Below are 25,239 nucleotides of genomic sequence, written 5' to 3'. Positions count from 1 at the left end.
GACCCGGGACACAGGGAATATAAATGACGACCGGGACACAGGGACACAACTACAACGGGGACACCGGGGGAAACAGGGGGATAACCTGACAATCTATTTATATGCAAAGACAATGGGACAGCAAAGAATGTTGTATATTCGCAAGTTTTACGTAGTTAAAACCATATATATATATATATATATATCTATATTCACAGGTGGGACATAGGGACACAACTACAATGGCGCGTAACTATTATGGCGCGTAACGACTTACGCGCGCGGGGGGGCTTGGGGGGGGCGCGAAGCGCCCCCACCAACTAGGTGTTGGGGTGGCGCGAAGCGCCACCCCAACAGCTAGTATATATATATATATATATATATCTATATATATAAAAATAAGTTGTCTGTGTGTGGATCTGTGGATGGATCAGGTGACGTCATGTTTGTTCGCATATGACGTCTGAATTATTTCACACTAATACAAAAGAAGAAAAAAACTAAAAAAGGTAAAAACTACAAAAAACACTAAAAAGAAAAAAAAACTAAAAAAGCTAAAAAACTAAAAAAAAACTAAAAAAAGGTAAAAATCTAATAACTAAAAAAAAACTGAAAAAAATAAAAAAAGGCAAAAACTACAAAAAAAATAAAAACTAATAAAAAAAACTAAAAAAGCTAAAAAACTAAAAAAACTAAAAAAAACTAAAAAAAGGTAAAAAACTAAAAAAAACTAAAAACTAAAAAAGAAAAAAACTAAAAAAAAGGAAAAAACTGAAAAATAAAAGAGAAAAAGAAAACTAAAAAAAATATGAATAAATATATATAAAAATAAGTTGTTTGTGGGTTATGTCTGTCTGTCTGTCTGTCGAGTGACGTCGTGTTTGTCCGCATATGACGTCTGAATTATTTTACACTAATACAAAAGAAGAAAAAAAACTAAAAAAGGTAAAAACTACAAAAAAAACTAAAAAGAAAAAAAACTAAAAAAGCTAAAAAACTAAAAAAAGGTAAAAAACTAAAAACTAAAAAAAACCGAAAAAACTAAAAAAAGGCAAAAACTAAAAAAAAAACTAAAAACTAATAAAAAAACTAAAAAAGCTAAAAAACTAAAAAAACTAAAAAAAGGTAAAAAACAAAAAAAAACTAAAAACTAAAAAAGAAAAAACTAAAAAAAAGGAAAAAACTGAAAAATAAGAGAAAAAGAAAACTAAAAAAATATTAATAAATATAAAAAATATAAATATAAATATAATATAAATTAGCAATCAACAAAGCACCGAGACACAAATGACGACCGGGACACAGGGAGTATAAATGACGACCAGGACATAAGTAAAAAAAAAAAACTAAAAAAACTAAAAAAATGGTAAAAACTACAAAAAAACTAAAAACTAATAAAAAAACTAAAAAATCTAAAAATCTAAATAAACTAAAAAGAAAAAAAAGAAAAAAGGAAAAAAATAAAGGAGAAAAACAAAACTAAAAAACGAATGTATATACAGTCCGGGACACCGGGATACAAATGACGACCGGGACACAGGGAATATAAATGACGACCGGGACACAGGGACACAACTACAATGGGGACGCCGGGGGGCACAGGGGGATATAAATGACGACCGGGACACCGGGACACAAGGAATATAAATGACACCCGGGACACTCAAAGAGAAATCACAGACTGGAACACCGGGACACAAATGACGACCGGGACACAGGGAATATAAATGACGACCGGGACACAGGGACATAACTACAAAGGGGACGCCGGGGTGCACAGGGGGATATATAAATGACGATGGCGACTCAGGGAATGGTCGATTAGCAATCACCATCAACAAAGCTCAAGGGCAATCATTAGAATCATGAGGTATAGATCTGAATACGGATTGTTTTCCCATGGACCATTATATGTCGCATGTTCAAGAGTCGGTAAACCTGACAATCTATTTATATGCACAGACAATGGGACAGCAAAGAATGTTGTATATTCGCAAGTTTTGAGCCGGGTCGCTCCTTACTACGGTTCGTTACCGCGAACTGTTCGACTATAAATTGGTATCAAAAGTGTTCAAATGTGCCGAAAATTCATGCAGAGAAGTAGGTCAATAATCCCAAGGAAACAAAATGGTCCAAGAAAAAATTGTTCAGTGGAAAATATTCAAAGCGGAATTTTTTCGAAATCCAGTCAGAAGCTTTCTATGTTATATCTTTCTTCTTTTGAATTGATTCAATGCCTTTCTTAGCAGTACATCAGTTTTCATTCTCTCTTTTATTCATTCCGTTTTATTATACAATTTTTGTATGTTTATTCTAGACAAGAATCTATAAATTATCTTGGCTACTATTCGGGCCATGAGCAGTTGTTGCAAGCAGCCATCCAGGAACAAGCCAGAAATTTTGAATTGCTGTTGAAACAAGAGCTAAAAAATGCCAGAGTTCATTGTCGGAGAGACCTATTATGGCAACGGCTGTTTAGTTGGCCAGGAAAAGAGGCCGAGTCTCGTAAAGAGGTAAGTGGCTACTGGCATGCTGTCAAAATTCATAACAAATTCCCTAGTAAAAACAGGTTTTGAGGTAAGTGTACCATTTTAACGCTGGAAGGTGTTATGTTACATGACGTAACTTTCACAGGGAATCAGAGAACTTGAAATATGACTTTGGAATTTTGGCTCTTATTAAAGACCATAAGTTTTTCCACGGCAGGTCTTTTAACAGTCTAAGATGTGGCAATAACAAATAACCATATTGAATTTTATGGCAGATCAGAAAAGAATATTTTGTCGCAGTCCATGTGTAAACTTCGTAACACATTGTACACTTCTGAGATAATTGCCAATAACTGTTTGCTAAGGTGTTTTTAAACAGAGTGTCAACAGGGCAATATATAAATATATATATACATATATATACAGGTATTTTGGAATACCACACTGTCTTTCCATGGTGTACAATAAACAGCTCAATAGGGGAAAATACTTTTATGAGACAGGTAATAAAAAATCCCTGGATATTTCGGTCACATGCACAGTAGCCGTCCTCAGCAGATAAAACGCTTAGGTTAATCTGCTGAAAACGGCAACTGTTAATGTGACGGAAATATGCAGAGATTATGTATTTGTTTTCACTGTCTAATAAAAGGATCTGTCCCTATTGAACTGCTATTTGTAGGGCAATATGTGTTCAAGAAATATGTGTTCAAACTTTGTAAGTGACACTTTTCTTCGGAAAATCTTGTGAGGTAAACATTACGTGCAATGATGAACTCATTTCATATACAATATTAGTGATTGGTCATTCAATCGTCGGTATCACACCTTAAGATTATATCTAAAAATTTTAAAACACCGAAATAGTTGCCAAAAATGAATAGCTAAGTTTTTATCAAAAGAAGTATCAGTAGGGCAATGTTTGTTCAATCGTAATTTGACCCGTCTGGTCTATAGTGTTCTACTGATCCTCTCTTTGAGAAGAGGCTAGCAATTGGTTTTGAGGAAATTTTTCAGAAGTGGGAAAATTAAGCTACAGTCTTTCGTGACAGTGACGTGACCGTGGCCTGTCGATTTTTCCAGATCGTCAAGATGTCGAAGTCGAAACTCTTTTTTTTATTGGTGCGATTTGGTCGCGTTTAATAAAGAGGTATTTTGCTGAGCTTTAACATATGATGAGATTTTATGCTTTCTGATATAATATTGAGCTCTGGAGATATTTAAAAGGTTTGGGTGTTTGGAAAATGTGTTATGCATGTACACAAATAGCGTACCGTAACCTCTGTACATCATGCTATTTTGATGAATCCGCCTTTATAAGGTTCATTTCGATGGACCTCGTCTTAATGAGCACAGGATAGGCAATGAGAGAACACGAAATCAAATGGGGGGGGGGCTTTCCTGGACTTATATTATGCTGGTGATTTAAACATCCTAAATGAAAGTATGAGCAAAGTAAATAAACTTCTGAAAATTAATACTAAGAAGACCAAGTCGCTAAGGCTAGGAATAAGTGAAGATGAAAAGGTTATGTTGGGTAACGAAAAGATTGATCAGGTGAACAGCTTCACTTACCTTGGTTGTATTATTAGTAACGACGGTGGGAGCAGCGAAGATGTTAAGAATAGAATAGCTAAGGATCAGGGTGTTTTTTCGCAGCTGAAAAAAGTTGGGAAATATCGGAAAACAGTTCTACAAACCAAGGTCAGAATATTGGAAGCTACAGTGATGACAGTGGTCAAATATGGTTCGGAAGTATGGGCGATCCGAAAAGCGAATGAAGATTTGCTAGATGTTTTTTTTTTTCAGAAAAATTGCCTACGGATTGTTCTGAGTACCCGGCTTACTGACCGTATTTCAAACAGTAGGATGTACAAATAGTGTGTTTCAAACCCGCTTTCTAGGGCTATAATGAGAGAAAGGCTGAGATGGCTAAGGCACGTTGTGTGGATGAAAGATGAAAGGTTTTCAAAGATGGTCGTTTTCAGCCAACTGTCTAGGGCTAAACGGAAAGCAGCTCGTCCGCTGTTGGGGTGAGAGGATATCATAAAGAAAGATTTTAGGGAAACGGGAATTTCCTGAAAGGGTGTGAAGAGGAAGGCTTTGAATAGATTGGGATGAAAGAGGAGTGAGCGTGGCTGTGTTGTCCTCAGGCAGCTTGGTGCTGCGGTGATTTGTTAATAGTATCAGTAGTAGTAATAGCGAAGAACACTAAGAGTTGCAAAAATTATGAACAAATTGCGCAATTTCGCTATTAGTAGAGAGTTTCCCGATGTTAAAATAGCGTACTGTAATCTCCGTAGCTCACGCTATTTTGATAATGGTGCTGAAGAAGAGTATGGAATTGTTATTTTACGAAAATTATACTTCTGCTAGATACGCTTTTTTAACTTTATAATATGAAAAAAACTTCGTTTTCTTAAAGAGTTAAAGAGGCTGCGTCCCAAAGTCGAACCTTAAAACGTACAGGAATTAGGAGAGGCACTTGGGGGGCTGCCGCCTTCCAAACCCCCCGCTTTTCAAGACTCTTTTGTACAGGTTTTGTACAGGGCCAAGCCCCCCGCTCTTGGCTTCGGAAAGGCCCTCTTTTAATTAACAAAAAATTGAAATGAATGAATAATGGAATAACTTCGAAAAATGTTAAACACAAAAGGACAGGAGAACCATTGCGCCAAAACTAGTAATTAGTAACAATGAAGTCCCCCCACAACAAAAAACCTGTACCAAAGAGTCTTTAAAAGCGGGCGGTTTGGGGGGCGGGAGCCCTCCAACTGCCTCTCCTAATTCCTGTACGTTTTAAGGTTCGACTTTGGGACGCAGCCTCTTTAACTCTTTAAGAAAACGAAGTTTTTTTCATATTATTTCTGTACGTTTTTCTACAATCCATGGTGGATGTAATTTAATAATTCCTGTACTCCTCGTACAGGAATTAGGAGAGGAAGTTGGGTGGCTGCCGCCACCCAACCCCCCCGCTTTTAAATCATTGTATAAAATAGAAGAAAAAAAATAGATAGAATGACGCAGCCTCTTTAACTCTTTAAGAAAACGAAGTTTTTTTCATATTTTGTGAAAAACCGCCCGATAAGGGACTTAAACCCTTGACCCGAGGATTAAAAGTCCCACGCTCTACCGACTGAGCTAACCACCTGCATGTGTGTAAATATAACTTTTGAATAAATTTTAAAAATTTCAAATTAACATGGGCTCTTATGGAGAAATGGGTTAATTAAGTGGCTAATGCGTGGTTTCTGGAAAAAAGGGAAGGAGTTATCGGATCGAGCTGAAATTTCGCGGATAAGCTCCTGGGCCGTAGGGGACCTTAACTTGTGAATTTCAGCCCGATCAGACAACGTTAAAGGGGGGGGGGGGGGTTGGAGGTTCAAAACTTTCGGGGGGTTAAGATTTTTATACGAAACTTTCAAGGGCACTTACTCGGAGAATTCCGCATCGAATGAGTCTTCGTACACCCAGATCCGATGTCGGCTGTGACCTGTAGGCGTCGAGAAAAAAAAGAATATGAAAATTAAGTGGCTATGCGTGGTTTCTGGAAAACAGGGAAGGAGTTATCGGATCGAGCTGAAATTTCGCGGATAAGGTCCTGGACCCTAGGGGACCTTAACTTGTGAATTTCAGCCCGATCGGACAACGTTAAAGGGGGGCTGGGGTTGGTGGGTCGAAACTTTCGGCCAGATTTTCCCCATGAAGAAAAAGTCGGAGGGGGATGAAATTTGGCAGGTTTCTTAGTTGGAGCTCGGGCTACGAAATGCATCCCTCCCCATCCCTCTGCGACCACTGGAACCGAAGATCGCTTAACATTGTCGTGGTTCGCCTCTTTATAGAGGCACGAGTGTGCCTCCTTGATTGGTCTGAATGCAGTGGCGTATAATTCAAACAGCCCATCACACTGCTTTAGATCCGTGGTTTGATCCCGGGTTTCGGTATTTTTTTTTTTCTGTGGTGGCGCAATGGGTTTGACCTTAGCTTGGTAATACGGGACCCAGAGATCGAATAATGCTGCAGTAATGCACTGCAGGGCCGACGCAGGGACCTTAGTAGTCAAGAAGCGTCGGTACTCTGATACAATACAATTTATTGGTAAGTAGCATCTATTAGTTTGTATTATATGGCTATTTACTTTTCAGGCTAAATTGATCCAGGTTCTCAAAAGAGATTCAATATTTGATACATTTTTGTCTTCATTAAAAAAAAAAAAAAAACTTTTTTGCATTCTGACCAATGGTCTGCGTAGCGCAGGTATCGATATCCAGACTCTCTGCTTTCAGCTGGGAGTGCAATGTGTGGTTGGGATCATCCAAGGTGTGTCAATGTTACCTTCACTGCGTGTTTTTTTTTCTTTTTATGAGAACTGAGAACAGCTTTTATTTTTTCCCTTCCTAAAATCATCCTCGTTTCTTTGTTGTTGTTTTTTAATATGTTTTTGTTTCTCGTTTTTGTCAAATATTCATGTATAGTCAGTGTCATCGTAAAACTTATTTATTTTGTAATCGTGAGCATCACTTAACGTTTCGAGAAACTCCCGCTGAAATTTTTACCAGTGAGCTTAGTGTTAGCCTTTGACACAAATTAGCGAAGTTTGGAATAGTCTCCAATATTTTACCTGCCTGTGAATAATCTTTTCATATATACTATATCTAAATTTAGCTTATAATTTCTTTTTTCAGTCCGGATTATCGTTCACGGAATTTCAAGAAATGATGAATCTTTCCAGTATTGTCGAAATCGATGCCTTTGACCCTAGCTTAAAACATTTCCTCACTCAGCCTTATAGCTTTTATCAAGGACTCAGTAAATTAATAACTAATCGGTATGCAGAACGATGTCGCGCTTACAGTTCTGAAACTGTCCAATATACTGTTTTGCTTAGTCAAAAAGATCAAAATTGGTTCACTTGTATGGTTGTAGCTGTGGATTTAAAAAGACCGGTAAGCAGGATTTTATCTAAACATTTCTATGTGATTGTGCTATAATCTAAGTTGTAAGACCTAGAACTCGTCATAAATTTCAGTCAATGCAATGATGGATTTTAAGATGATTGTTTCATTTATCTAAAGTAATGTTCTCATTAACATCGGGTGTAGGAAAAACTTTATCCAGCTGGGAGAAAATAATCCCTAAACAAACCTTCGAAAAACTACTTCACTATAGAAACAGCTTCTAAAAAAATTATCCTTGGCTGGGCCTTAATGGTTTTTAACCAAAAATCCTGGTGGCAAAGTTTGACCTGTCTGATACCAATTGGCGGAATTAGCTCAGTTTAACCCAAAGCTTTGCTAAAAGCCCACGCGTGTCGTTTTAGCTGAGGATTCTAAAAGACGGATAAGCCTGCTTCACGTGACTGTAACTGTCGTCTAAGCTGTAAGGCCTAGAACTGTGCATGAATTTTAGCCAATCAGTGAAAAAATCAATTTTAAGTGCCTACCTTGAAATTTCTGCCTTTACTCTATTTGGTTAAAGTTTGTAGATAGTTCTAGGTCTACAACTTGGATGGAAACTATGGTTTTATTTGGCTAAAACGATATTTGTTACAGCACATAGCAATATAGTTGCTAGAAATAAAACTCCTGTCGATTGTTTTCCCAATCTGTCTTTATATAATCCTTCCTTTTCTTATTTTCAAGTTTTTATTGTGGTATGTTCATCTCAAAAGTCTAAAGAGTTTGATTTGACTGAAACACGTTTACTACGGCTGGGACAAACGAATCCCTAAATCCGCACCTTCGTAAATTCATCACACTGGAAATACAGTTAATAGAAAATATTTACCCTAACCTAATCGAAAGCTGTCTTTGACCAAGAAGATTGGCGACGAAATTTAAGTTCTTGAAACGATCGATAGAATTAGCTCAGTTAGACACAGATTTTACAAATTCGCTCGTGCAGCGTTGCCAATTCTTTGAAATAAACCGTATCAGTTTTCTGACTAAAATCGTACTGCAAAAGATTAATTGGTTCCACCTGAACAGCCGGCTAAAATTTGCCGTGACAAGAAGAAAATTTTAGATCTGAATCAGAAAGGAGCAAATAAGAACAAAATGTACCAAAAATTTTATCGTACCAAAAAAATTCCAAATTTGTCACACAATGCCAAGACCTCTAATTTGTACCAAAAACGTTATAATTGTACCTTGTTGGCAACACTGCACTCGTGTCGTTGTATCTGTGCATTTTAAAATACTGATAAGCCTTATATTATCTAAAGAGGCATCTGCATATGATTTTAGCTATCTTTCAAGTTGTAAGGCCTATAACTGTGTGTGAGTTTCAACCTGTTGATGAATGGAAGAATTTTAGTTACCAGCCTTGAAAATTATGCTGAGTGGTTTTGCGTGCAAGACTCTCAGTCATATGTCCCTCTGGAGGGGTTTAAGTCTCAGTGTTACCCATTAATTTGTTTGAGACGGGGAGGGGTCATCGATGTGGCTCTGGGCATAGTCAAAATCGACCAAGTATCAAAAGGATGCCTGGACAAATCCAGGGAAGGTAAACAGGAAAGGTGTGTGAAATGACAGGATGGCTGACCTCTAGCCCATCATTTTAATTCCTGGATGACTGGTCATGAAAAGGAGATCAGCACCACTGGTAGGGACTCCTTTTGCATCCTTTACCTTTTACTTTCAGATTTTCTCCTTTAGTCTGATTGGTTGGAATTGGAACATAGTTCTGGGTATTACAACTTAGGTTTTTGCTATATTTGTCAGTTAAAACGCTTTACCATTTTTTTATGACCTGTTTAAAATAATATTTTCTTACTATGTAACTTGTTTAGTAGTGCTTCCCAAAAATGAAAAGAATTGGATTTGACTCGAGCAGGTTTTTCACAGCTTGGAAAACAGAATCACTAGACACAATAAACGCTTGAGGCATCCCTAAGAATCGTTTTCTGCTTTTGTTCTTTATCTGATGGTGCAATCTTGTACCATAATCCCCCAACAAGCCAAGATGCTAACGAGTTTCGACTCCAGCTGAAGCGTCTTTCAAAGGGTTGCTGTCGTTGCGAACGCTGATTATGTCATATAGGAAATCCAACCTAATAATTTGACTAGAAAAGTAGTAATGTGACTAGGACGTATCTGAAGAAAGAATTACTTAAACTGACTACTAAACATCAAAGCTAAGACTCTGGGACCAAACAACTGTTAGCACCGTTTATTAAAAATATTCTATTATGAATAAATTGACTGGTATACTATATATGTTTCTGTTTCTTCTTTTAAACAGGCTATAAAGCCTTTAAGGGATGTGTTATTAATGTAATGGTTTATTATATATTCCAGCGGAAATAAATTATAAATTCTATAAAACAGTGTCGACGCATTTGGGTATTGGAATTCGGTGACAAAATTAGAACCGTGTAAACTCAGTCGGTATGAATTATCTCAACATTCTATAAATGTTAAATATGTGAAATAAAAAATAAAATGCAAATATAAAATATAATTACAAAATACATAAAATATAAAAAATTATAATATAATTATATATATATATATATATTTATATATTATAATACTTGTCTTATTTCTAACATATTTCAGACTATTTTCAACTTGTCAAGGGACTCTGATGGTATGGTGGTCATAGCTAAGAATAAAATTGAAAGAACTTCTCAAAGAGATGCTCTGATAAAAGAGTTTGTCAATCTATGCTGTTTTCATACATGGACAGGGCTTCTCGGATGATTTATTGATGATTTACCGATGATGATTTTATTTTTGTTCAGGTTTGTTATTGCGAAATAAAATACTATATATTTTCATCTTTTGTCGTCATAATTTTGGAGTCATTATAATCTTGGAAACATAGGCTAGTTCTAAGAATTTCAACTTTTTGGAAATTAATATTTTATATTCAAAAATTATATATTTTGAAACATAGGCCAGTTCTAAGAATTTCAACTTTTTTGTATATTGTAAGCAGGGCCATATCCAGGATTTTTTTTTCGAAGGTGGGGCTACAAAAAAAAAACTTCATAAAAAGTATCAAAAATTTGTTTATATTCATTTTTGGTGGTTATTTTAGTAGTTGGACAAACATTTCGGGAGGGGGTTCAAACTGCTAACCCCCCCCCCCCCACTCCTGGATGCGGCCTTGATTTTAAGTAACTTATTATTGAACGTCATCATGTTCCAGGGCACCTTACACAACTTGTCTTAATTTTGAGAAGTGTAAGGGTAAAGTAGCCCAGTCCCGCCAGTGCAGGCAAGGGATCAATAATCCATCTAAAGTATAAACAAAAAGTGTTAATCAGCTTCTTAATGGACAGCAAGAAGTCCCGGGTACCTGCTGTCTGTTTGATACTTTCAAAGTATCAAAGAAGTCCTGGCCACTGTTTAGGTAGGACATTACAAAATGAATATTAAAACTTCTAAGTAACATTCTGTAAATAAAAGATGATTGTGATTTTTTGCAATTTAACTGGTGGGAAACAAAAGTAGTAGCGCCCGTTAAGCGGGCGGGAATATGTCATAAGAAAGATGAAAAGGAAGTGGGATTTATATTAGAGGTAGAAAAAATTGGAACTTCGAATATTGTGGGGTGGGGTAAAAGTTTAAAGGGAGTCAAACTTCTTATTACATTGTTATTGTGCTAGAGCCATAATTTTGGAAGCTTTGAGGCAAGAGGATATACTTCGGCTTAACAAAAGGGGCTGAGGGGAAGGTAGGCTATTGTGCATAGTATAATTTATGCCCGTTCTATGTTTTTACTCTTTACTCTCAATAAAAAAAAAAACGTCCTTAGGTTTAATATTTGTTTATTTTAATATCGTCTTTCGAGTTTTCCAAAGAAGGTGCCAAGGACGATTTCAAGGATGAAGCTGTTAACCAACAAATTCGAACAGATCAGTATTTAAGTGAGGATATTAATAGATTAAGTGAAATTTATCAATCACCAGGTAATATATTGACTAAAAAGTTCTGTTTAAAGCATCGGGGCAAAATTTTTAACAGAAATAAGAAAGCTGTTGCGCCAGTTATTCATTTACCAATAGCCATGACAGGCCCCTTGACATTCAAACCTTTGTATTATCTCATAATAGGGTGTTTTGTTTTTTATGTTTTTTTATCCAGGAAGGGCTCCAACTAGAAAGTTCTGTTTAAACCATTAACAACAAGAAAGCTGGTGCGTCTGTCATTCATACATCAATAATCATGACACGCCACTCGTCATCCAAACCTTTGTATTATCTTAAAATAGGTGGTATTTGTTACCCAGGAAGGGCTCCAAGTAGAAAGTTCTGTTATAACCAAGGGGTCAAAAATTTTAACAAAATAAGAAAGCTCTTGCGTCTGTTATTCCTTAATCAATAGCCATGACAGGCCCTTCGTCATTCAAACCATTGCATTATCTTGAAATAAAGTGTATTTGTTACCCTGGGAGGGCTCCAAGTAGAAAGTTCTGTTTTAAACATCGGGTCAAAATTAAAAAAAAAAACAAAAAAAAAACAAGAAAGCTGTTGCGTCTGTTATTCCTTTATCAATAGCCGTAACAGGCCCCCTGGCATCCAAACCATTTTTATATCTTGAAAAAGAGTGTCTTTTTACCACGGTAAGAGGGTTAACGGGCTTTGCAAGAAAGCCTCCAAATAGGAAGATCTTATTTAGCCTATGGGCCAAAATTTTTAGCAAAAATAGAAAATATCTTGCTTCTGTTACTCATTTATCTGTGGCGCAAATAGTAAATGGTCCCACGCAGCCTTTAAACAACTGAAAGCCATATTTTTGTACGTTTACTAATAGCAGTGATGATTCCAAACCCTTTTCATCTGTAGAGCCTTGAGAGAAATTTGATTTTATTTTTTACTAAATGAAATTAACTTTAGGAAGGATTAAAATGTTAATAACCCAGGAAGCTCTAAAAAGGAAGATTAGAAAACGCCCGGAATTTGTCTTGACAACTTCCTGTGTGGAAATGAGCCGGTAAAAGACAAATGGATTGATAAAGTTAAAAGCGAGACTGCATAATTACAACAAGCCAATGTCCTGATCAATTTTAAATATGATTTTATATGTAAATACTTATAAAAATCGTAAAAAATTTCTAAAACCCGTTTTACATTAGCTCTTATTAAATCGAGGATGTCAGACTAAGATTTTCGCCAACTGAATGGTTATTCTTTTCTTTTTTTTTTCTTTTTTTTTGGTAATATTTCTATAGTCGGCACTGTTTTGGTAGTAGATGATTTATAATATAAAATGAATTGCACAATTTACCTTGGTAATGGTTGGCAGGGTATCGTGTACCCCATCTATTTAAAATTAACAGAGATAAAGTATCGATTAATGCTTGAATAGTTTTTTTGTTTTTTTTTTACCCACAAAAAGTACAATTAATAATGTGGCACAGAAATGATAATAAAAATAAAAGAAAAGAAAAAAGAAACAAGACAAAAATGACGGAACACTATAAAACAAAGGCAGAACATCAGTTAACCAACTTTAGGAAGGAAAAAGCGCCAAAGAGCGTCATACTCAGAAGTAAGTCAACGTTCTCACATATAAAGCTTCATCAACACCCTTTAATTTTAGTGGTATAGGCTAATAATGATCGATTCACTGATATACTGTTTCGAAACCATCGTGTTAAACGAAGCAAAAATTTACTGTATCTGAAATACGCCAAACCTAGGGTACTGCAGTAGTGGGGGCTATGAAGGTCTCACCGGGGCCCTATCCCTTCGGGTCCTGTCTTGACACTTTTTTTGAAAGCTTCTTCAAGACGCAGGTGCATATTACGTCATAGGAAATGTTTTTAAAGAGATGGAGGCGTCTGTTACGTGATTGGAGTTGCTTGTTTACTTGAGGATTATCGTGATTGTCACGTCATAGCTTCTCTGAATTTCAAAAATTCTTCAGGGGTTGCAAGTGGATGACTTTCAAGACACTGGGCCCTAGCATCCAACTCCACTGGGGTCCCTTGCATCATATTTCACTGATCCCCATTGCCACCAATTTCAACGGGGAGGGGGCCTAGTAGTCAATTCCGTCGGAGCCCTTGCATTCCATTTCACCGGAGCCCCCTAACCTAACCACCTGGGCTCTAGCATCCAATTCCATCTAGGGCCCAGCCTCCAATTTGATCGGGCCCCTAACCTAACCACCGGGGGCGCTAGCGTCCAATCTCACTGGGGCCCATAGCATCCAATTTTTCCGTCAAGACATTTTTAAGACATTTTCTTTAAGACGTTTCAAGATTTCTTTTAAGATATTATTCTCAAAACCTTTTTCGAGATTTCTTTAGCTGTTATTTTATAGCGGAATGTTTGCTTGTGTCAAGGATGACGCAATTTCGTATGACTTGTTTCTTAAAGACCCGTGGGGAATCCGCGATTGTAACTGAGGAGAATACACACGTAGGGTGTTTCGTAGTGACGGTGTACATGCGTGTGTTACATGATGGCAACGCACACTTGGGTGTTACGTAAAGAAGGCGCATACGTGGGATGTTAGGTAATGACGGAGCACACGCAGGATATTACGCAATACTTTAAAGAGATTTTCTCCTTCGGAATTTCCTTTTTCTTTCAAGGTGTTTTTTTCTTCAGGATTTTATTTTCCTCCGCGGAGTTTTTTTTGTTTAAAGGCGTTTTTCATATGTTTTCGAGATTTCATTTTCTTTCAAGACGTTTTTCTTAGGGAACCTCTATATTCCAAAAATTTTATGTCCACATTAAGGTTCGAAAGGGATTCCCTCTCAATGGAATGGAGCCCTAACAAAACGAACTTGGTTCACCATATTTTGATTCGGGTAACCTTTCTACATGATAAGGTGTTTTCCGATCGAAGAATTCACTGTCTTGCATACTAGAATGTTTAAATGGATTGTGTGTTCCCACAGGGCTGCAATAACTGACACACACGGGGGAAAATCAATTACTAGAATGTGTTTACATTTGAAGTACACCTGCTTGTTAAGTAATGCTATAGAGAGTATTATCAGATAATATTGCGGGTTGCTCTTAGCTCATTTACTAATAGAGTCTTTTACTCTCTACACAACACTGAATTTAGCACTTATATTAGAGGCAATCTTGAACGAACAAAACCACAATTTGAAACGTTGATTGCATATTTTCTTAGATGTTCAAACATCAACGTCGTTACTTGGCAATCACTAAGAAGTGATTATTTTTGTTAAACAAATAATTATTGTGTTTTTAAAAGAGCTGTACGGGGTTTGAGAGAAGCTCGTGTCTTATTCCGTGTAGTTTTTTATTTACTTAACGCTCATTAAAAAGCACAGTATTTGCTAAACAAATAATTCTTTTATCTTTTTATTGTATGTACAGGTTTTATTACTAAAAACAAATTTACAAATGTTATTAAAACACAGAAAAGGCAGTTAAAGCACATCAACCGAAAAAACAAAACGTGATAAAAGACTTATAAAGGATAAAATATAAGTAAAAAAACATGAATTAAAGAAAGCTGGGAGCCATAACATCCAATTACAACGACCCCCTAGCAACCAATTCCAACGGGGCACTAGAAACCGATTCCAGCGGGGGCCCAACCAACCAATTCAAATGGGGCCCTGAGAGGCAACTCCAGCGGGGCCCCCTATCAAGTAATTCCAATGAGGGAGGGAACTAGCAAGTAATTGAAACAGGGACGGGACAGCTATTAGATGTAAATTCAATTCATTTTAAGAGTTATTTCTGAGAGGTTTTAATGAAAAATGCCTCGTTTCTATTGATCTATTTGATGCACCTGCCTGTTACATTCCATTAATTTAAATCTTGATACTAGAAAAATCATATTTTGAAAAATGAAACATGTAACGAACAAAAAGAGATACATTTTTGCATTCGGTTATTTCTGAGAGGTTTTAATGAAAACGCCACGTTTCTTTGACCCAAGACAATGTATATTAACACCACCGTGCCAATAATTGGCTAGACCACTCTATTAAGCAATTTTAAGAAAGGATTGGGTTGTTATTAGAGGTAAATTTAAGCCATAATAAGTGGCATATCTGAGAAATCTTAATGAAAATACCTCCTTTCTTTGACTGAGTCATAGATTTCAGTCCCCTCCGCCGAAAAAATTATTTCAAAACCTCCCACCTTAACTTTAAGCTGTAAAATATGTTATTCTAAGCAATTCACGTCAGCGCATTACACTATGGATGGCACACTGCACCCTCTGGTACCCTTCATCATTCTAAAGGCATTTTCGTGCATTTTTCTACAAAATTATTATTTAAATCCAATGATTCCTGTTTTTGAAATTCAAATTCGAAGTGATACACCATCTTAATTCATTCCACCATGCCACACTGTGACTGGCCCTCTAACACCCACTAGCACCTCTCATCATTTCTAAGACATTTTCAAGATGTTTTCTTGTTGAAAATCGAGCATTAAATCCAGTGGTTTATGTTTTCACAGCCTAACCCACTGTGATGCACTATGTCAAGTCAACCAACTGTGTCACACTATTACTGGCCTTCTGACACCCTCTGGCAGCCCCTCTTCATTCCTAAGACATTTTCCAGATATTTTTTTGCTAAAAATCATGCGTTACATCTACTGGCTCATGTTTTTGCAAACCATCCTTCCATGATACACCATGCCATTTCACATTACATTGCCACACTATGGCTGGCCTTTTGGCACCCTTTGGCACACAATCATCATTCCTAAGCCATTTATAATATTTTTTGAAATAAAGCGATATCCAATCTTGCTTCCCCAACTTTAGAAACCCTGGTTACACTGGTTCCACCTCCGATTCTGCTGGATTCCATCCTGATCCAACCAATTCCAGCTCCCACTATGCCTGCTCCAATCCCATCTTCAAATCTGGCTCCGGTTGCGTCAGTTCCAGATTCCCTACTTCTTTCCCCGGTTCCAGAATTTCGATTCCACTGATTCAACTCAACGTTCCGCCAATTCCAAGATTGTGTACACAGCTGCCTCTGTGGTAATTTTATGGATTACAAATGGTACTCCTCTGGTGCACACTGGCACGTCTAACGGTTTTTCAACCTTTTTCCCGCAGAAATAGCTTCATAAAGTGAAATTGGTCATTTTTCTTTATTTGAACAGCGGAAACGTGCCATTTCATTGTTAGTTTGCAATGATCCTTGGCCATTCCCAGTCTGTAGCACCTAATTGCTAGCATATGGCACCCTCTGGTGTGCATTAAAACACATAAAGCCTTTTCAGACATTTTCCTGCAAAGATATCCATTTACACTAGAATCGATCATTTAAACTTCATATATAAAAAACAATAGCGTCTCTTCTGATGACTTCTGGCAATTGAGGCCAGCGTGGCACAGTGTAACTGCCCTGTGACACCCTCTGGCGCACATCCTAAAAAATCATAAATTATTAATACAAAATACTTGTATCAAAACAAAATAAATAATTCTTACAAAACAAAAATACATTCTAAAAGATCATACATTTTTCTTAAAAAATACAAAATACTTCTTACAAAAAAATAGTTCTTACAAAACAATAATACATCCTAAGAAATCACAAATTCTTATTACAAAACAAAAATACTTCTTATAAAACTTAAAACAATTCATACAAATCAGAAAATAATTCTTAAAAATCTAAAATACCTAGAGAAATCAGAAATTGTTCTTACAAAATACAGAATACTACATAAAAAACCCAAATGCTTCTTATAAAGCAAAAAAACCTCAATAAACAAATATACATCCAAAACAATCACGAACTATTCTTATAAAATTAAAATACTTCCCCACTAGCAGCCCCTGAAGGTTTTCTTTTAAGAATCAAACAAATTATGACATAACAATCACAGTAATCCTAAAATACACATGCAACTCCAATTACCTAACAGACGCCGGCATCCTTTAGAAAATATTTGTTTATGACGTAACATGCACCTGCGTCTCGAAGAAGTTTTTAAGAAAGTGTCGGTACTGGGATTTGAAGAGATAGGGCCCCGGTAGAACCTTAAAAGCCCACACTGCTAAGTGCTTTACTTTTTTTTAGGCAAATGAGTAATACCAGAAAGGAAAAGTTTAACCGAGGCACTAAAACTGCGGTACAAACAACAAAAACCCTTTCCATCACATCTTCCTTTATTAGGCGCAATTATAGGCTTTTCTGAAGTTCTGGGCACTTCAATCGAAATTATCAAACACGTTTTTGTCATTGCCACTCCCTCCCCCCAAAAATGAAAATTCCTTCGTGCGTGCCGGCAAATGATGCTTTGAAAATTGTATTAATGTGAATGACACAGCCCGTTGTAATGATACCATTTATTTTCGATTGTATATTGTCTTTTTTCATCTGTTTTGTGTTTTTGGGCGTATATCATTCTTCTACGCTATTATTCGTTTTATTAGATTATTTAGTTACTTTTAGAAGCCATGTGACCCAAAGTCTTTTAGAAAATAATTATTATTATAGCAGTTGATAATTCAAATGTTTTTCATCTTGTTTGAAAAAAAAAAACAAATTTCCAAGCACGGATTACAACCAAATTTTTTAAATAGGCTACTGTTAAATTTAAAACATGATCGTTATTTTACATATGGGGAAAATTTTCCAAGTGGTAATTTTTGCGGGATGGGGTGTTCTGTTTGAGAATTTTTCCACGAGGAAATTTTCCACGGGGGAGGGAGAATTAGCAGCGGGAGGAATTTTACCTGGGGGAAATATTTTGTGGAGGGAGAGTGTTTCGTAAGGAGTATTGACATTTACTTTTCTTTCTTTCGAGATCGCAGCAACGTGCGATGGTAGGTTATTGAAAATAAAATACAAATATAAAATAATTTTTAGATATAAAATAATTGTCATTTGAATCCAATTCAGGAAGGACAACTATTACCCATATGAAACTAATACTTTCCCTCATGGAGGATTCCTCCCGCTGTTAATTCTCCCTCCCCCGTGGAAAATTCTCACACAGAATACCCCATCCCGCGAAAATTGCCCCTTGGATAATTTTCCCCGTATGTAAAATAACGATCATGTTTTTAAATTTAACAGTAGCCTATTTAAAAAATTTGGTTATAATCCGTTCTTGGATAATTAATACCCAGAAAGTGTGAATAACATGACCGAAAGCGACTGTGATGGATTTGTGTTCAGATCTATAATTTTAGTCAGTCCAAAAAGTATGTCAAGAGGGCTTTGGGGTGAGGGAGATTTTATGCTTAAAACCTTCGTAATAGTAATACTCAACAATACTTCGTAATACTTCAATACTTCGTACAACAATACTTACAACAATCAGTACATACTTACACCAATACAATACTTACATACATATTATCAGACAACATATTATCGATATAAACAGTACAATACTTACCACAATACAGTACAACAATATTTCGGAATACTCAACAATTTCTTAAAGATTCTTTGCGATCGGATTAACTGTGTAATAATGCATACAGGACAGAGAAAAATGACTGTCAAGAATTTGTGTTCAGGGGGCTATAATTTCAGTCAGCCCAAAACGTGTTAAGGGGGCTTTGGGTTGATGGAGTTTTTAGCTTAGAACGTTCCTAATAGTGTATTCAGCAACTTCTTAAAGATTCTTTGCGATCGGATGAACAGTGTATTAATGCATACAGGAGAGACAGACATATATTCGACTTTAATAATTTCCTGCTTATGGAGGAAAGAAGTTCATAATTTCCTCCTTGTAGTATTCTCGCAACTAACAAAAAATCATAGTCCCTTTCAGAAAAAACGTATCTTCTACTTTAAACAGAAAATAACTTTGCAGCAAATACGCACGGAATCAAACGGCAGCGTACGATGAAGTTGGGGCAGTCACTTAATAATACAATAATGGCTCCGTACAATAATGGCTCCGGCGTGATCATATTAGTGCTTAGCTGTGTGTTCCTTTTGAGGAAGAGCTTTTTGAGACTATGCCCCTCTTTTGCGCCTTTCATCCCCAATATAGGAAAGGCTGTACGAGTCTCTTGATCTTCGTTATGCTAATTGTTGCTGTCTTAGTTATTTTTTTTTTTGTAGTTCTTATTTCTTATAGTCGGTTTAAAAAAATTATCGAATTTAATACTTGCTAGAACCCTTACGCTAGGAAAACAAATAGTAAATATAGCAAATATGTAATAGTAAATAGTAAATATAAAAGTAAATAGTCGACACATCTCAGCTGATTTATTGCCTCCATACCCCCCTCCCCAAAAAGGAGATACAAAGTTATGAGGGCTAAACATTAATTTTTGCTAGGAAGAATCAATGAGGACTCTATTATATGTACCCTTATGTAATCATAACATGTTGTTGTGGGGCAGTTTTAATTGTTTTCTCTACCCCACCCCCTTCCAAACGATAAAACATAGCGTGCAAAAATACGAAGTAAACTTGCCTGCTACCAATGGCAAACGGAATTTCTCCAAGTAATGTTTGAAAACCCAATTTCATTGGTTTTCAAACCCCAGAAAATCACTCACAAGGGATAAATGTGACTTCACATACGTGCTTGTAAAATAGACAATGTATTACAAAGAATATCATTTTATTTAAGCAGGGAAATAATTCTTAGAAACGCGTTGGCCCCCAAATTGGATAATGTTACAAGTGAAACAAAATATAGCGAACATAGCTGATACTAATAGCTATTAAATAAAAAAAAACTATTTTTTTCAACGGAAAGTAAGGAGCGACATTAAAACTTTAAAAGAACAGAAATCATTCCGTATTTGAAAGGGGCTATCCCTCGTCAATGCTTCACCGTTTACGCTAAAGTTTGATTCTTTGTCGCAACTCCACATTTTAAAACAATAGAAACTTTAGCATAAAGAGCGAGGAATTGGGGAGGGGACAACCCCTTTCATATGCGGAATAATTTGTATTCGTTTTAAGTTCTAATGTCGCTCTATACTTTCGGTAAAAAATCCTTGTTTTTATTCAATTTCTGAACGTTTTTCAACTAGTTGTTGCCTTCCTCCTCAATACCTTGGTCTTTACGATAAAGCTATTAGCACTTAAAAAAAACTTCCTATTCTAATTTAATGTCCCTTATGTTTCAGTAGACGTTCTTAAAAAATTTGGACAAGCCGTCAAACTTCAGCGTAAAGAGCAAGGTATTGAGAACGGGGCAACACTTCATATATGGAATAATTTATCTTCGTTTTTCAAATAATGGTGGAAAATGTTGCTCACCCTCAATGAAATATACCCCTCCTCCTCACGGAAAGCTCCTCCGTGGAAATTTCTTCCAACGTAAAGTGCAACCCCCCTCCGTCAATTCTCTCCAAACGGTTCCATCTTCGCAGAAAATCCCCCCTCCCTGTAGAATTGCTTGCGGACGATTCAGCCTGAAAAATCATCTCAAGTATTCTTTCATTTGAATAAGAATTTAATCCTTAATTAGTTTCTCGATCACTCCAGAAATGCCCCCGGAAACCGAAACATGCGGAAGCAATTCCCTGGATAATTCCCCCGGGACATCTTCATTTGAAAAATTTGCTAAGACAATTTAAGACAATTCAAAAAAGAATTTCGTATAGTAATTATGTAAAATCCCCCAGTGTAACATTTCCCCTGGAATATTCAGCCCCCAGAAATATTCCTCTTCAAGGAAGGTTCTCCCTATAGAAATCAACCTCAAGCCTAACATTCCCCCCCCCAAAAAAAAATGTTTGTTTACTTCCCAATAACAAATACTACACGTAAACAATGGGCAAAATTCATAACTTACAGGCCTTTCCCCACGAACTGTAGGGGATCATTTTACACGTAAAGACGTAATTATTTGATCTTTCAACTATATCTCAAAATTTTTATCAGATAATTTTGGGGAAAACATGGGCGTGGGAGATGGTCAAGTTGCCCTCCAATCTTCTTATTCACTTAAAAAAAGGCACTAGAACTTTTGATATCCGTTCAAATAAACCCTCTCCTGATCTTCTAGGACCATTATTTCAACACAATCACCCCTGGAAAAAACAAACAAAAAACAACAAATAAACACACATTTTTTCAGATAGGAGCTTGAAGCTTCTAGAGTAGGGCTCTCTGGTACGCTGAATCTGATGGTGTGAATTTCATTCCTTTAATTTTAGGAGGGTTTTCCTCCTATTTAAAAAATCAGGCAAATTTTTACAGGCTCGAGACTTTTGATGGGTAACACTAAACTTAATGTATCTTATATATTTGGGATCAGCATAATAAGCTGATTCTTTTGATGTATCTTTGATACTAAAATTCTGTTTTTTAGAGTTTCGATTACTATTAAGCCGAGTCGCTCCTTACTTACAGTTCGTTACCACGAACTGTTTGATTAGCTGTTCAAATACCTTCAAGCTTCTTCGCATCGCAAGGCTCGTTCTGTGATGACAAATAATAGTAAAAATAAAAAAAATAGCACATGACATAAGATAAATGCAATCTCGCTGATACGTGCATAAAATAGACAATATGTCACCCAATGCATGAAACTGTAAGTAAGTAATACCAACAGATACACCAAAAGAATCGGATTTTTATGCTAATTTCAAATATGTAAGTTTCATCAAGATTAGTTTTGCCCGTCAAAAATTTACAAGCCTAAGAAAATTTGCCCGGTCTTTGTAATAGGAGGAAACACCAGAGAACCCTACTGTAGAAGCTTCAACTTCCTATCCGCAAAAATGCGCGTTTATTTGTTGTTTGTTGTTTGTTTGTTTTTTTTTTCCAGGGGTGATTGTATTGAAGTAATGGTCCTAGAAGTTCAGGAGAGGGCTTATTTTTTGGAAATCAAAAGTTTTACTGCCCTTTTTAAGTAATCTAAAAGATTGGAGGGGCAACTAGTTTCCGTCCACGTCCTATTTTTCCCCATGCATCCGATAAAAATAGACCACATCAAAATCCAATCAAAATCGTCTCATAGTGGCATCAGGGTGGACTATTTGATTCAGCATAGTTGAAAGGTCCAATAACTATGCCTTTGAGGATGTCCTATAGTCCCGCGGGAAAGGGCTGTAAGTTAAATAGTTTGTCCATTGTTTATAGGTAGTATTTGTTATTTGGATTTTCCGGGGCAAATTTTACACGGGGGAGGGCGGACGATTTCCTGGCATGTTTTGACAACGGCTAGAAATTATAAAAAAAACAAGCTTTTTCAACTGAAATTAGGGAACAGCATTAAAACCTAAAACGAACAGAAACTAATCTGTATATGAGGGGGGCTGACCCTTCCTCACCCTCACTCTGTATGTTAAAGTTTTACTTTTTGCCCTGATTCTTTAAGAAGCACTGCACACAAGAGCCGTTGAATTTGAGTGAGAAGTAGTTTTAAGGAAGCTAAAGACTTAAAGAGCAAGAGTTGAGAAAGGGGCAGCTACCCTCATATTCTCAATAATTTCTTTTCATTTTAGACTTTAATATTGCTCATGACTTTCAGTTAAAAAAAAGTCGTTTTTGTTAAGGTCCATTAGCCTACGGTTATTAATTAGTCTACTAATTAATACTAATGCTGAAATTATTAATACTTAGTCTACTAAAACGTATACTAATCAGGTACATAGAGTGGGAGGTGGAGAATCCAGGCATACACTCTAAAGTATAGATTTTTTCTGGCTTTTTTTGCTGCTGATTATGTGCCATTTACAAAAAATATAGCATTTTATTCACTTCCGATAAAATATACACTAATCTTGAACCTACACCTTCCCCCTCCCAAATTTCAATATGTTTTCACTATTTTCTTATATTTACCTATGCTTCGCCTAATTTCGGTCCTTTTTAAGTAAGGAGCGATCCGGCTCAATAGTAACCAAAACTCTAAAAAATTGAATTTTAATATCAAAAGCTACATCAAAAGAATCGCATTTTAATGCTGATTTTAAATATATAAGTTTCATCAAGTTTAGTCTTAGCCATCAAAAGTTACGAGCCTGAGAAAATTTGCCTTATTTAGGAAAATAGGGGGAAGCACCCCCTAAAAGTCGTAGGATCTTAACGAAAATGACACCATCAGATTCAGCATATCAGAGAACCCTTCTGTAGAAGTTTCAAGCTCCTATCTACAAAAATGTGGAATTTTGCATTTTTTGCCAGAAGACAAATCACGGGTGCGTGTTTATTTGTTTGTTTTTTTGTTTTTGTTTTTTTTTCCCAGGGGTCATCGTATCGACCAAGTGGTCCTAGAATGTCGCAAGAGGGCTCATTCTAACGGAAATGAAAAGTTCTAGTGCCCTTTTTAAGTGACCAAAAAAATTGGAGGGCATCTAGGCCCCCTCCCACGCTCATTTTTTTCCCAAAGTCAACGGATCAAAATTTTGAGATAGCCATTTTGTTTAGCATAGTCGAAAATCATAATAACTATGTTTTTGGGGATGACTTACTCCCCCACAGTCCCTGGGGGAGGGGTTGCAAGTTACAAACTTCAACCAGTGTTTACATATAATAATGGTTATTGGGAAGTGTACAGACGTTTTCAGGGGGATTTTTTTGGTTTTGGGGGTAGGGTTGAGGGAGGGGGATATGTGGGAGGATCTTTCCTTGGAGAAATATGCCATGGGGGAAAAAATTCAATGAAAAGGTCGCAGGACGAATCTGGTCACGTTAGAAAAAAACGTCAAATTAAGAGCTTAATATACAGTGCTGGGTGTTCGGAGCCTCTCTATTATGGAGTATAATTTGAAAATAACACAACTATACGAGCGATAAAACATATATACCACAGCCATAACTCAACTAACGAAAGAACTGCTAAGAGATAACACAACTATAAAGCGAAAACAGGTGAAAACTAATGGGAAAATAAACGAACTAAGAGGTGGAAGGGGCACAGAGAAAAAATATAATCCTTTTTCAATTTTGAGCCTAACTTCCGCAAAGGAGTAATAATGTCAGAAGCCCCGAAATACCGAATTATTTTCTTTTCAAACAGTTCGTGGTAAGGAACTGTAGTAAGGGGCGATCCGGCTCAATAGTAAACGAAACTCTAAAAAACGGAATTTTGATGCTAAAAGATACATCAAAAGAATCGAATTTTTACGCTGATTCTAAATATATAAGTTTCAATTAATTTAGTCTTTGTCATCAAAAGTTACGAGCCTGAGAAAATTTGCCCTATTTTGGAAAAAAGGGGAAAACATACCCTAAAAGTCATAGAATCTTAACGAAAATCACACTATCGCATTCGGTATATCAGAGAACTCTATAGCAAAAATTTCAAGCTCCTATCTAAAAAATGTGGAATTTTGTATTTTTTGCCAGAAGACAAATCACGGGTGCGTGTTTATTTGTTTGTTTTTTTTTTTTTTTTTTCCCAGGGGTCATCTTATCGACCAAGTGGTCCTAGAATGTCGCGAGAGGGCTCATTCTAACGGAAATGAAAAGTGCTAGTGCCCTTTTTAAGTGACCAAAAAATTGGAGGGCAAATAGGCCCCCTCCCATGCTCATTTTTTTCCAAAAGTCAACAGATTAAAATGTTAAGATAGCCATTTTGTTCAGCATAGTCGAAAACCATAATAACTATGTCTTTGGGAATGACTTACTCCCCCACAATCCCTGAGGGAGGGGCTGCAAGTTACAAACTTTGACCAGTGTTTACATATTGTAATGGTTATTGGGAAGTGTACAGACGTTTTCATGGGGATTTTTTGGTTTGGGGGTGGGGTTGATTGGAGAGTGCTTTGTGGGAGGATCTTTCCTTTGAGGAATATGTCATGGGGGAAGAAAAATTCAATGACAAGGGCGCAGGATTTTCTAGCATTACTATAAAAAAAACAATGAAAAAAAAATGTGAAAACGTTTTTTCAAATGAAAGTAAGGAATAGCATTGAAATTTAAA

General features: G+C 36.4%; 1 protein-coding gene across 4 annotated transcripts in view; it reads left to right on the top strand.

Annotated features, from left to right (window-relative positions):
* Nucleotides 1-10,245, top strand: part of LOC136038230 (KICSTOR complex protein SZT2-like) — a 330,409-nt gene extending 320,164 nt beyond the window's left edge. For all 4 annotated transcript variants that reach the window (XM_065721331.1, XM_065721332.1, XM_065721333.1 and 1 more), the window contains 3 exons: nucleotides 2,297-2,492; nucleotides 7,151-7,411; nucleotides 10,025-10,245. In XM_065721331.1, the coding sequence (XP_065577403.1) occupies nucleotides 2,297-2,492; nucleotides 7,151-7,411; nucleotides 10,025-10,168 (601 nt within the window). In that variant the 3' untranslated portion in view covers nucleotides 10,169-10,245. The remainder of the gene's footprint in view (nucleotides 1-2,296; nucleotides 2,493-7,150; nucleotides 7,412-10,024) is intronic.
* The last annotated feature ends 14,994 nt before the right edge of the window (nucleotides 10,246-25,239 follow it).

The sequence above is a fragment of the Artemia franciscana genome, chromosome 17 (genome assembly GCF_032884065.1).
Source record: "Artemia franciscana chromosome 17, ASM3288406v1, whole genome shotgun sequence".
NCBI lineage: Eukaryota > Metazoa > Arthropoda > Branchiopoda > Anostraca > Artemiidae > Artemia > Artemia franciscana.
This window is presented reverse-complemented; position numbering and strand designations above follow the sequence as displayed.